Source organism: Polyodon spathula, chromosome 3, assembly GCF_017654505.1.
Source record: "Polyodon spathula isolate WHYD16114869_AA chromosome 3, ASM1765450v1, whole genome shotgun sequence".
NCBI lineage: Eukaryota > Metazoa > Chordata > Actinopteri > Acipenseriformes > Polyodontidae > Polyodon > Polyodon spathula.
Window position 1 is genome coordinate 26,607,700 of NC_054536.1, and position 12,682 is coordinate 26,620,381.

Sequence of the window (12,682 nt, forward strand, 5' to 3'; positions counted from 1 at the left end):
TTGTTACTGGGGTTCCATATGGTAACGCACAAGGCAGCCTCTCGGCTTAGCCTTGTAGCATTCCAGCCGTTCTGCAAACTTGCCCTTTTGACGGCTTTGGTACACTCACCCACATGGTAATGGTTACATTTTCTATAATTATCATAACCCTGGTTTCCTGAAAGAGAAATATAAACATTAACCTTCAAAGTTTCTACGTCCATGATTGCATCAGTGTTGAAGGTAAAATGACGCAGAGGTCTATGAGCGCAGTATTTTTATGATTTCGGTGCGGGCCATGACCATATCACAACCTCTCCGAGCAGTTTTTTGTATCTCATTCAGATTTCGGAGTCTTTAGGAGGTTATTACCCATACAGTAATGGCTACATTTCTATTTCGGGGAACCAGGATTATGATAGTAACCTAATGTTTTACAAACACAGTTTGTGTTTGTATGCTCTCAAGCTTCTTGTACTTGTTGGAAGCAAATAGTTTAAAAAGCAGTGTCAGTGAAATGAGTCTTGGTTGTAAAATTGCCTACTCAAACAAATATCTAACTCTGTTATCAGTCCCCGAGATGTATAAGTTGTGTAATTTGTGCAATTTGAATGCTTTCATTCGTTCAGCAGTAGAAAAGCCCTTCAGTCAATGGCTGAACATTTTGGTTTTACCTTTTTTTTTTTTTTTTTTTTTTTTTTTTTAAATGTGACATCACAAATGGAACCTGCAGTATGTCCTCATTATTCTTTGTAGTTGTAACCCAGTTATTTATCTTAAACAAATCTGACAGCATAGCTTCAGACACCTGTTCCCAGGATGATGAAGCTAAAGCGGTTGGTTTCTGTGGTGCACTTTTGATGATTTGGCCTGCTTTGTATGGAGTTTGTTACATGGAAAGTGCATGGCTCAAATTGTTACAATAACAAGCTGCCGTTATAAATGGGTGTCATTAAAATAGTATATGATCAGGACCCTAGTACCACTTGTAAAACATTCAAACACAGCAAAAGAGGCATGCAAATACAGAAACCTACAGTACAGCACTAACTATCCTTTACTTCATTCGTACCATTTTTCATAGTTAAAGCGGTAAATTGTGCGTCCACATACACCCAGCCAAGTAGTTTGTAAAAACAGAGTGGCATGTACAGTACTATAGAGCATGCACTCATATCCTCTTGCACCACCACCCTTACACATTATATTGTACATTACACAAGGTATTCTGTAGGATGGAAGAGGTTAGAAGCAGTAGACATGGTTAGAAGCAAAACAAATGACAAGCCTTTTTTTCCTGCATTTTTTACGGCAGTAATTGAGTGGACGTTGCTTTCATGTGTTCAAAGGAGTAATGAAAACTAATGAGAATGCATCTGCTAAGCTGTGGGGTTTGTGTTTGTTCTTTAGCTCTGATCCTTCCGTTGTAAACATATCTGATGAAATGGCCAAAACTGCTGTGTGGAAGGCTGTTGCCATGCCTACTGATCATGCCAAAGCAGTGAAACCTAGCTCAAGGTAGCTATGACTTGTTTACATACTGATATTTTTCTAGTAAATCATTTTTATTTTTATCCAGATTCTCTGAGTTTAAAAACATGAAAAACACTTATTTTTGTATTCTGATTTAAACCTTTTAAAGTAATCAGAGGTTGGACATCTACAAAGAAAACCCCCTGCCGTAGCCCTGTTAATTGAATGTAGGGCTGCAAGGTCGCTGATTCAATTTGATAGCTCAGGACACACAAGCGTCACGTTTTATATATATTGGATTTCTGTGTACCGTGACACACTAGTATGGAACGCTATTCGGGTCAAAAACACGTTATTTAATACACATTTTAAGTATTTAGTACATATACTAATTTATATTTAGTATGTGTTGTAATTCTAATTATTACACTTACTAATTTGGCCAATCAGATTACTGAAAATGAAACAAGAGCCAATGAATTTAAAGAAAATAGTATGTGTAATAAATGATCAAATTAAAAGTTGCCTTACATTTTGAAATTGGGTGGGGGGCGAAAAAAGTTTGAGTACCTTATTAATGTAAACTGAATCATGTCACCGGCAACAAAATCTGTTTCAAAAAGTCTGCACAGGGTTACTAGATTTCCAGATTGAAAAATCTGGACATATGTTTTTTTTTTCAATTCAATGACTCCTCGAAGCAGTTAAAATAACTATATAACCTAATCGTAATTTAAAAGTGTGTAATTGTTGTAGCATGTGTAATTATTGCAGATCGTAACAATTAATTGTTTTCTTTTTATTGTCATCTGACTAATATATATATACATTTTTTTACTAGACTGTGAAACACATAATCTATAATATTGTTAATTTTATTTCTGAATCGTGTTAACACAACCTAAGGCATTACTCAGCTGATAACTTCCCTGGTCACACTGCTATAGTTTTGTACGGTACAGTACAAAAAAAAAAGTACAATACCAAAACTGGGTAAATGTAACAATTTTAATGACCAGGACAACAAATCTGGGCTGAAAGCAATCCTAGTTTTCTGTAACCCTAAATCGGCTTTGAATGCATCACCAACTGCAAATGCTTGGATGCTAGCATTTCCTCCCTGATTTAAGCAAGGGATTCATATCGCTGACATCATTATGGCTCGATCGATGACTAACGTGAGGGAAAGTGAATTGACGCCTGGGGACAGACTTGTTTTTGTGGCACTGTGTACTGTACGTTACAACAAGGAGTGAAGCGACGCAATGGAACGCGATGTGCTGGTGTGTCCCGGGCTTTAATATTGAATGAGTGGCTATGAATGGGGTCATCACTTTTCAGACTGTTCCTTGTGGATGACAGTAATCTGTGCAGTCCTGGGTAAAGAAACTTCTGCTAATTCAACTCCTCTACTCTCTATCATGTTCATTGAAATTGAAACTTGGCATGCAACCAGGTGATGCAGCTTAAGTATTTTACAGAATACATGACAGGGATTCCATTTACATGACAAATTAATTAATCATGTGTGATGTTAACAGTTTTAAACTCAACTTTAATGAAGGCCTTCTCTCTTCATTCAGTTTCCCCTTTTTTTAATAGGAAGAAAAATATTAATATAAGTGTGTGTCATGTGTGTGTTTTTTTTTCTTTTACTAGTAGCCCTGAGAAGACAGCATGTATGAAAATCAACATTGAAGCTGCACAGGGAGAGAGGTACGCTGATTGTGAAACGTCCCTTTAGGACTCCGAGGCATGAAACATTTGTTTGAAAGCCGCTACTTGAACAGCATCTCTCAATTCCAAGTACAAAGGACCTGAATATGGGAATATATAGAATTCAAGCCATTAGTGTCATTTTTTTTTAAATGTTCTTATAAAGACATCCTCCAGACACGATGTTGCAAATTAACTTCAACCCAGCTAATCAATTTGCTATTTCTGTACAAGAAAGCAAAACAAAACTGAACAACAATAGATGCATTGTTACAGTTAAATTGGTACAATTTAGAGGTGAGAATCTAAGTGGATTTCTTTTCGTAGTATTTCTGTAAAATAAAAAAATAAACAACGCAAATGTGTTTTTCTTTTAAACCAGATGCATCGTCTGGTAATTTACTCATTTTGAAACCTCCAGTATTCTTTCAGTGCATTACAGTTTTTACCAATATAGGAAATCTCAAAGATTGAAGCCCACTTAGATTACAAATGCCTCATTTTGAAAAGGATGCATTTTGTTTTGCTTTGCTTTTTTTAAATTTTATTTTTTTTATATAAAGAGAGTACATTTTGTCAGCATTTTTTGTGAAACCAGCATTTTTTGCAATAGATTTTGGGGTTAAATTGACTGGTAAGGTGCAACATCAAGACTATATATAATTTTGTTTGTTTTTCAAGGCCGACTAGAAGATATTTTTTTGTGAACAAATGATTATAAACATTTAGATTTGCGTTCATTAGTGACACTACATTATAGGTAATTTTCAAATAACAAAGTAGTCTTTGCAGTAAAGAAAGATAAACAAAAACAAACCAAAACCATTTTTTAAAAATAGTTTCTACATTCTCTTCTACAATTACACCAAGCAAGAGGTTATTTAAAACAAATGCTGAACTGTATGTAGTACTGGCAGTTTGCCATGTACCCTGTTTTTTTGTGTTTTTGTTTAGTTTTCTGTTATCTTTGTATGTGTTCTGTCTTGCCATGAATATTTATTTATTTATTGTTTAAATCAACTGGTTTCTGGTAAATACCTATAGCTTTTTTGTATTCTCATTTTAGAATAAACCCCCTACTTTTTATAATACATACAAAATAGCACCCACTAAAAGTGTGAGTGCCAATAATGCAGACTCCCATTTATCATAGAAGCTTCTGCCAACTCAGCACCTGTTTACCGTCTACCAGAATCATAACAGGGAGATGCAGCTTACATCCATCGTTGTATCTACTTGAAAGCAACCCCACTGACTTCCATATACAACCTCCCAAGAATGCATTCTGAGATTAGTAAAAAAAAAAAAAATAGGAATATTGCTAATATTTACATAACTTTTGCATTTAAATGGCGTAGATTTAAATGTGATTCAGTGTAATCGAGTATATTGTATTGTGTTTTTTTGTTTTGTTTATTATGCATCTTATTTGTTTTAAATAGTTGATGATTTTATGGTTATGCCATATGCTATTCTGAAAAATTAAAAAATAAGCATTACTGCATCATTTATACATTTAATTTGATTATATTTCTTGTACTTTTATCCCCGCACTTTTAGATGTGTTTACCACAACTTGATTGAGATAGATACATGTGACTATTTTTATTATATGGATCTTTAGAATCGTCTCAGGAAAGTTCCATTCTACACAGTAGAATGACGCAGTTTACCTAGAATTGTAGTACTTGCGTGGTCCAGCCATGTTTTTTTTCACAATTATGTTCAGTTTGTACTTAAACCGTTGATAATCATAACATTAAATACTCTTTTTGTATCAGTTCTACCTAATGCTAATTTCAAGGATGTTGACAAAAAATATGCATGAATACAGAGAGAAAATGATGCTCACCAGTACAATGTCCTCTTCTTTTTTTTTTAAACCTGTCAGCTTCTTTCAGACCCTCGGAATTGCTATGGATGGATAGAATAGAGTTATGCATTGTCATATGATTTATACAATGATAATAGATATGATTTCTATATATATATATATATATATATATCTATATAGATATATATATATATTATACTATATATATATATATACCCATATTGACTGTGAGAAAAAAATGTTTTGTGACACCAGTCCGACGCTAGTTCTGGTCGTATTTTTTGTTTTATTTGGTCCATGCTCTGTTATGCCACATTTCCATGAACCACAGAACTCGAGTACGTGCTCAATTTGTCTCTCCTCCCACCTCCATTTCCTTGTTTTTAAATTACTCGAGTTGGTTCCCAATTCGGACAGGAGCCCGGATTCTCCAGTCCGATTTCACTCCTCGGGCTGGCCTGAATTCAGGCTGGAAGGAAATGACGTCACTAAATGTCAATCAAAAATATTGTAAGGATGGGAACATATCATATAACGGGAGAATTTGGCTGGTATTGAATCAGCGGATTTGCTGCCTTGGGAGATTTTGACATTTTTTGAACTGAGGTTTTTCACTTAGTACGTTCACAAGGAAAAATGTAACACAGTTTTGCATTTACACTTAATTCCAAAAACATTCAAATACATGTTAATTGAATGAAATCTGTCTGCTAAAACAGTATAATTTACAGTAACTTGTTATAGCATCTACAATGTCACTGCAGCAACTTGGAGAACAACAAAGAAGGCCTTCTAATCAGTTACAGTATTTATCGTTCTTATATGGCCCTTAACTTTAAGGTACCGGTAAACCTTTACAATAAGCATTTGCTATCTATTAGTTTTAAAACTTTGCTATGGTTCACAACATAACACAGTGGAATTAAGAATGGTCACAGTATCATGCAATTGTAGGACAGTATTGCCACATGTGAAAACTTTAAAGCTGAAATGAAAACGCTTTAATTTGCTTCGCGCTGGTAAAGTCAGCTCAGTTTTATACGGTGCAGAACTAATTTATTTTAAAGTTTTTTTGTATTGTTTATGGACTGCGATACCTGCACGATGCATGTCTTCAGTAATAGTAGTATCTACAGCATATCGACCAGTAACGATCAACCATTTTGTTACAGACTTTCAAACAAGTCTGCCAATTTTGTCTGTTAATTAAAACCTTTAAAAAAAAAAAAAAAAAAACATAAAAATGCTCAACATAAAAAGGGTTTCTGATGGCATCTGATAAATTCCAGATTTTTAAAATCCTTTGATGGAAATGTTCAGTCTACTTTTAATGTTTTCAAGCAAATTGGCTTGATCACTGCCATTCTCATGTCCCCTTTGACATCTGACCCATTCTTTTCCTTGTCCAGCACTTCATTAACCTGTTGTGCATACCAGTCTGCCAGAGGCCGGGATTGCTACAAGCACTGTATGCAACCGTCTGATTGGTGGAAGTATTATTGCCGATCCAACCAAAACTGCCAATAAAGCCAAAATAAACTCTCCCCCAAAATTTCCTGTTATACAGTAATTATATACCCGTGTTCATGAATGCCAAAAACAAGATGAGAGGCATTTTTAATGAATAAAAGAATTTGAAAACATTAACACAAGTATAAAGCTTTTCTTTGTCAGATGCAATATATATATATATATATATATATATATATATATATATATATATATATATATATATATATACACACACACTCACACGTAACTCGGAAAAACATGGAAACACCACCTTTTTCACCAACTCAAGTTCTGGTACAATTCGGGCCAATTCGAGCGCACTCGAGTTGGTGTCCATGGAAATGTGTTTTTTTTTTTTTGTTGTTGTTTTTTTTTTTTTTTTGGCAGTCATGTTGTTAAGAAATATTATTATTTAAAGAAAATTATGGCTATTTCAAAAACACTTCTTTGGTGTACCTTTGAACATAGTGCCTGCACAGTCAATAGTTGTGCACATGTCTTCACCAACATTTCAATCACAGAACAAAGAGTTTATTAGCTGATTCCAGTGTACTAGTGGTTTCGCTTATTGTTCTAATGATCTGAAGCGAGATAAGTGTCAGCTGTTTAGAAACTGTTCTAGCCTATGTTTTTGTAATGTAAATTCAATTCTTTAATGAAAGCAATAAAATTGATTAGATTATGACTGACTGCCATTGTTGTTTATTTAGTTTAAGTTCGTTAAACCTATTTTAACCCACCTTCCTCTGCCCCCCCCCCCCCCCCCCCCCCCCCCCCCCCCCTCCCCCCCCCCCCCCCCCCCCCCCCCCCCCCCCCCCCCCCCTACGCCTTTGTTTGGTCCAATCAAATATGAAGACCAAGTGGTTTGTGCCAAATGTGTCATGTTGCAAAAAAAATGAATTGTATTTAATTCTGTGTTAAATGACGTTTTTACCATCTGACCTCATGTTAATTTTTAGCCACAAGTTGTTTCCATAACAGTTTAAGCACAGGACACAATCAGTCTGTCCAAACACCAGGCGAGACACCACGTACTGGTTAAAGGTTATAAGTCTTCAGGTGTAACCCTCCAATAAGAGCCTCATACACTGCATTCCCGAATTAAAGTTTATTTGCAAGACACAAAGATACAGAACATCCTACTGTGTTCAGGGAGGGGTCTATTCTCCTGGTGCATGCCCACTGCCTTCCAACTATACAGAGCTCCCGTAAACCTTTGGGGTAGCCGTTCACTTTAAGTATACAATAGTTAAGTAACTTTAAAGGGGTGACAGCAATATGTAAAGCTCAACCCCTGGTAGCGATCATTTTGACAGTGTTTTTTTAGGAGAGACTAGGTCCTAATACATCTTCTAGGCTGGGTACGTCATTTGCAAAAAAAATTGTTTCCTTCCGATCAACTACTGTTAAACAACGTTCATGGATCACACGAAACTAGAGGTTCAATGAACCACATGAACCTTTGCTTCGTAACACTGTTTGCTTCAATTGGTTCATGAGGGGGTCGAATCAGCTGAGGCTTCAGTCCCATCACTAGCCTAAGAGACCAGTGTGGTTCAGACGTGACAAGGTGTGTGTTTAATACTTATAAAGTATTGGTTTCATTACTGGTAAACGACTTAGCCATCCAGTTGTGGTTAGAACTCGGGGAAAAGTTTAGTATGCACTCCTTGGAGGAGTTAGGTTTTGCTTTGTTTACTTTGTATATAAGTATACAGGCCTGCCCTGTTAAAAACCTACCTGTGGTTCTGAGTGCTGTTCTTTTTAGAAGACAACATTCTGAAAAGGTTCTGCATGTGGCAAACTTACCCTGGTTTGTCACTATATTGACAATATATTGACAGACTGATTTTATATATATATATATATATATATATAGTAGCAAGGCAGGGAGGGGGTTGAAATCCTGTCAAAAACATGTGCAAATGTGTGTTCATTGTTTTGTTAATTTGTTTTGTATCATTTAATTGTTCATTGTTTTGGCAGTTGTCAATTATTGTAAATTGGTGCCAACTGCCTATACCTGTTTCTTTGGGGAATATAAACCCCACAGCCAGTTCATTCGGGACTACTGAGCAGAAGGAAGGAGGAAGGTGTGCCCTGTTGCTGAGCAGTCAGAAAGTGAGTATTGTGTGTACTGATTTGTGTGTTTGACAGGAAAACAGTTTTGCTCTCTTGGATATAGTAAGGGTCCTGAAAAGTGTTTAGTTAGTGCTTCAAAGTGGAGCTAGGTTTTTGTTTGTGTTTTGTTTATTTTTATATTGTCAAAGTTTAATGTGTTTTGTGATTCACCGTTTTCAATGGACTTTTGGAAAATGGATGTCACCGTTTTTTGTGGTGCTGCTCTGGATTTCCGCCTTTCACTTTCAGTGAATACTTGACTCTAAATGCCTGTCAACAGATGAGTTTCAGTAGTGATCTACAGTAACGTTGCAGGACCTACAGAAGAGCTTACCTCCATTGCTGTGTAAACTCCTTCTGGAGACTGCTTTACGTGATCTGCTGCAGACACATTTTTAGCCTTTTTAGAGACATCCATTTTCTTGTTACAGTGTGTAGTATTTTAATTTCCTGCCTAGATTGCATATAGTCACATGACATACCAGTAATCATTGCAGAGCACTATCAGCAATGCGGACAGTACACACAGGCACACAGCAGAGGTGTACAGTTTTGTTAATGTGATTTTAATACAAATAATTATGAATTTTTTATTTCTTAAGACTATTGAAAAAATATTATTGGGCGGTATTGGGCTAATTTCACGGTTTCCTCGCAGTCTGTGAAATCACGATTTACACAGGGCCTTAGGTATAACACACTAGCCGATGCGAGGGAATAGGATTGCAAAATATTAAACCTGATTAAACTTTGCAAGCCGACTGGAATCGATCGGCTGATCATGTAAAAGCTTTTTGAATCTATGAACCAGCAGCAGTCCCCTTTGACAGCGCTGCTGTGAGCCCCCCCCCTCCCCCCGTTGTCTCAGTCCCCAGGATTCAGGCACCATCACCTGACCCACAACCAGAGCAGGAGGACACAGTGTCCCTTACTGCTTCTGAGGGCATCCCCAAAGAATTAATCTTCCCATCTGAAGACGCGGAATCAGATGTCTTGGCTCCCACAGTAAGCCCCTCCCTGTCCGAGGAGCTCATCTCCCTTATCAGACATGCTACCACGGCCCCATAGGTGCCTTGGGCAATAGAAGATAAGCCTTAATGCTCTATATTTGATAGGGTGCCTGCTGCTGTGTGTCAGCACCTGCTCCTCCCTCGGTTCTTCCAGATTTTTTGCCTGAGGTGCAATCATCCTGGGAGCACCCAGAAACTGCCCCGGCTGTGTCCAGGTCACTGGACAGTTTGTATAGGGTGCACGATGCAAATAAATTGGGATTGCATCGCCTCTGTGGTGCAGATGCCTAATCTAGCATTGCTGCAAAATGATATTTCATGTCCTAATAAACCGTGCTGCATCACTGAAATGATGCCTATGCGGCCTCAGCATTTTACACACGTCTTCGTAGCTACAGTAGCATACTGGTGACTTACCAGTCCAAGCAGCTACGATCACTATCCTCGGACCATAGGCCCATACTCCTTCAGTTGGGCGAGGTGAGCCTGGTCAACAATCACCCGCTCCAGTTGTATAAGTAAAATTGTCAGGCGTTGGGCAGGAGCGTGGCTGTATTGGTGGCGGCAAAAAGGTTGCTCAGGCTCGAGTAACTGACAAGGACAAGGTGTTGTTACAGGATAACACCATGTGGATGGCATGCTAACACACCACCCCATGTAAAAGGCCCCAGCCCGTAAGCCAGCAAAGCATTGGCAAGACAGGCATCCTCAGCCCCAAAAGCAGATTCAAGCTCCTACAGCCACTTCTAGTGCTAATGCGTAATACCGTTTTCACGGTGCCCAACGCAGAGGCCGATGCAATTATCAGCTGCCTGCTCACAAGCAGCAGCCTCAGGCGTGAGCCCCTACGAGCCAACAGCCCTAGGCATTTGCTGCTACAGGTCCAGGGCCCATTTATCAGGCCTACCTGGATTATTGGCGATCGTGCACCATGGACACCTGGGTGATTACCACCATCAGAGCTGGTTACTCTCTGCAGTTTTGATTCGGCTCCTCCTCCCTTTCAGTGCATGATCGCAACATTGGTCAAGAACTCTCAAGACACTATTAGTGTCTCAGGAGGTGGCAGGCAATTTCAATTGTTCAGGGTTTTTACTCCAGGTACTTCCTGGTGCCGAAACGGAATGGCAGCCTCAGACCGATCCTTGACCTCAGTGAACCAGTTGAAAAGCCAGTTAACGCCCTCTCAAAGGGCTGTCTATCTTAGCTTCAGCCTCAATTCCAGAAACATGATTGCCAATCTGTCAGACGACAGATTCCAGAGGCTAACTGTCTGCTTGGAGCTGTTTCAGCTCAACGCAGTGGTGAGGGTACTGACCTTCCAGAGACTTATGAGCCTGATGGCAGCAGCATCCCAGGTCCTCCTCACCATAGACGCAGTGGCCCTCAGATGAAATAGGACTCTGCTCTTTTCCACAATTGCCACTGTTTCCACTGTGCGTGGAGAAGATCAGGCAAGATCGGGCCCAGGTGCTCTTAGTAGCCCCAAAGTGGCCCAGGAGAACATGGTTTTCGTTACTGGCACAGCTCCTGTTCAGTCAGCCATGGGAGCTGCAGGCCCTTTGCGGCCTGCTGAGCCAGGTGCTGGGGACTCGGTGGCACCCAGATGCCACAGCTCTGGAGCTTTGGGTCTGACCCATGAGGTGAGACATTTGAGCCATCTGGGGTTATCTGACAGTCATTGAGACGCTTCAGAATGCCAGATCAGCGTCTACATGCTCCCAATATGGTTATAAATTGGGTGTATTCCTAAAGTGATGTCAGTCACGTGAACTGGACCCCACTACTTGCCCCATGGCAGATATACCGCAATTTTTGCAAGATCTTTTTGATGAGGGGAAATCTCCCTTCACTCTTAAGGTCTACCTGACAGCTATCTCAGCTTATATATTACAATTGAGTCTCCCCAGGACCACACTTCCTGGCGGGACAATTGTTGAAGAGTGCTCGGAGGTTAAGGCACCCTAGAAAGGACCTTGTCCCTCGCTGGCAACTTAATGTAGTGCTGGAGACGCTTAGAAAACTGCCCTATATTCAGTAGAGCTGAAATTCCTGTTAAAGACAGCTTTCCTGCTTGTATAATGCATGTAGCAGGACAGGGGGCCTGCAATATAAAAATGTTTTGTTTTATGGCAGGGACAGAGTTAAAGTCTCCCTGCCAAGGTAATTATTTTTGTTTAATTTAATTGTTTTGTTTAATTATCACCTGTCAATTATTGAAAATTAGAGCCAGGTGCAGGGTATAAAAGGGAAGCAGTCAGTCTGCTCTAGGCTGCTGCTGTTGAGTGAAGAGCCCGATGGAAAGTCGTAAAGGTCTGTATAAAACCTACGTTTTGGTTTTATAAAAAAAAATTGTATTAAAGTGTTTTGTTTCGGTGTTATGTCAGCTAAACAGCTTGGCTGTCCTGCACGTTAGACAGGGACCTGCATGTGTGTAGTGAGTGCTCAATGAGAGATAGGTTTTTTGTTTTGCAGAAGTGCTAAAAATCAAGTTTTTATCTCTGGGTCACATTTTTAAAGGGGCACGAATCCAAGGTATGGCCAGCTTGGTCACACCTCCGCTAAGCTCCTCAACACTGAAAGCCAGTTGTTTTTTTTTGCGGAGGATAGAACTAAGGTTACTCTCTGCACTAATCCTGCTTTTCTCCCTAAAAAAGCATTTCTGCTTTCCATATCAACCAGTCAGTGGACTTGATGGCCTTCCGTCCACCTCCTTTCCAATCTGACAGGGAGAGAAAGTTCCATACGCTCTGCTGTGTTAGGGCACTGACATATTGCATTGACCACACCCAGAGTTGGTGGCGATCAGAGCAATTGTTTATTTGCTTTGGGTCTAAGTTCCACGGACACGCCCTATCTAAACAGCAGCTGTCAAGGTGGATTGCAGACACAGTCAGGATTGCATACGATCTAGCAAACCTGCCCCCACCAGAAAAGGTCACGGGTCACTCAACACAAGGCCTTGCACACTCTTGGGCGTTATTCCAGAGTGCATCTGTCTCATGCCCTTTTACCAATTTTTACCAGGTTCTACCGA

General features: G+C 39.3%; 1 protein-coding gene across 10 annotated transcripts in view; it reads left to right on the plus strand.

Moving 5' to 3' along the window:
* The window catches only part of LOC121312919 (sodium bicarbonate cotransporter 3-like), a 60,889-nt gene extending 55,867 nt beyond the window's left edge, over positions 1 to 5,022 (plus strand). For 5 of the 10 annotated variants that reach the window (XM_041244839.1, XM_041244832.1, XM_041244834.1 and 2 more), the window contains 2 exons: positions 1,390 to 1,497; positions 3,112 to 5,022. In XM_041244839.1, coding sequence (XP_041100773.1) covers positions 1,390 to 1,497; positions 3,112 to 3,196 — 193 coding nt within the window. In that variant the 3' untranslated portion in view covers positions 3,197 to 5,022. The remainder of the gene's footprint in view (positions 1 to 1,389; positions 1,498 to 3,111) is intronic. The other 5 variants (XM_041244835.1, XM_041244833.1, XM_041244842.1 and 2 more) reach the window with 3 other exon arrangements.
* The last annotated feature ends 7,660 nt before the right edge of the window (positions 5,023 to 12,682 follow it).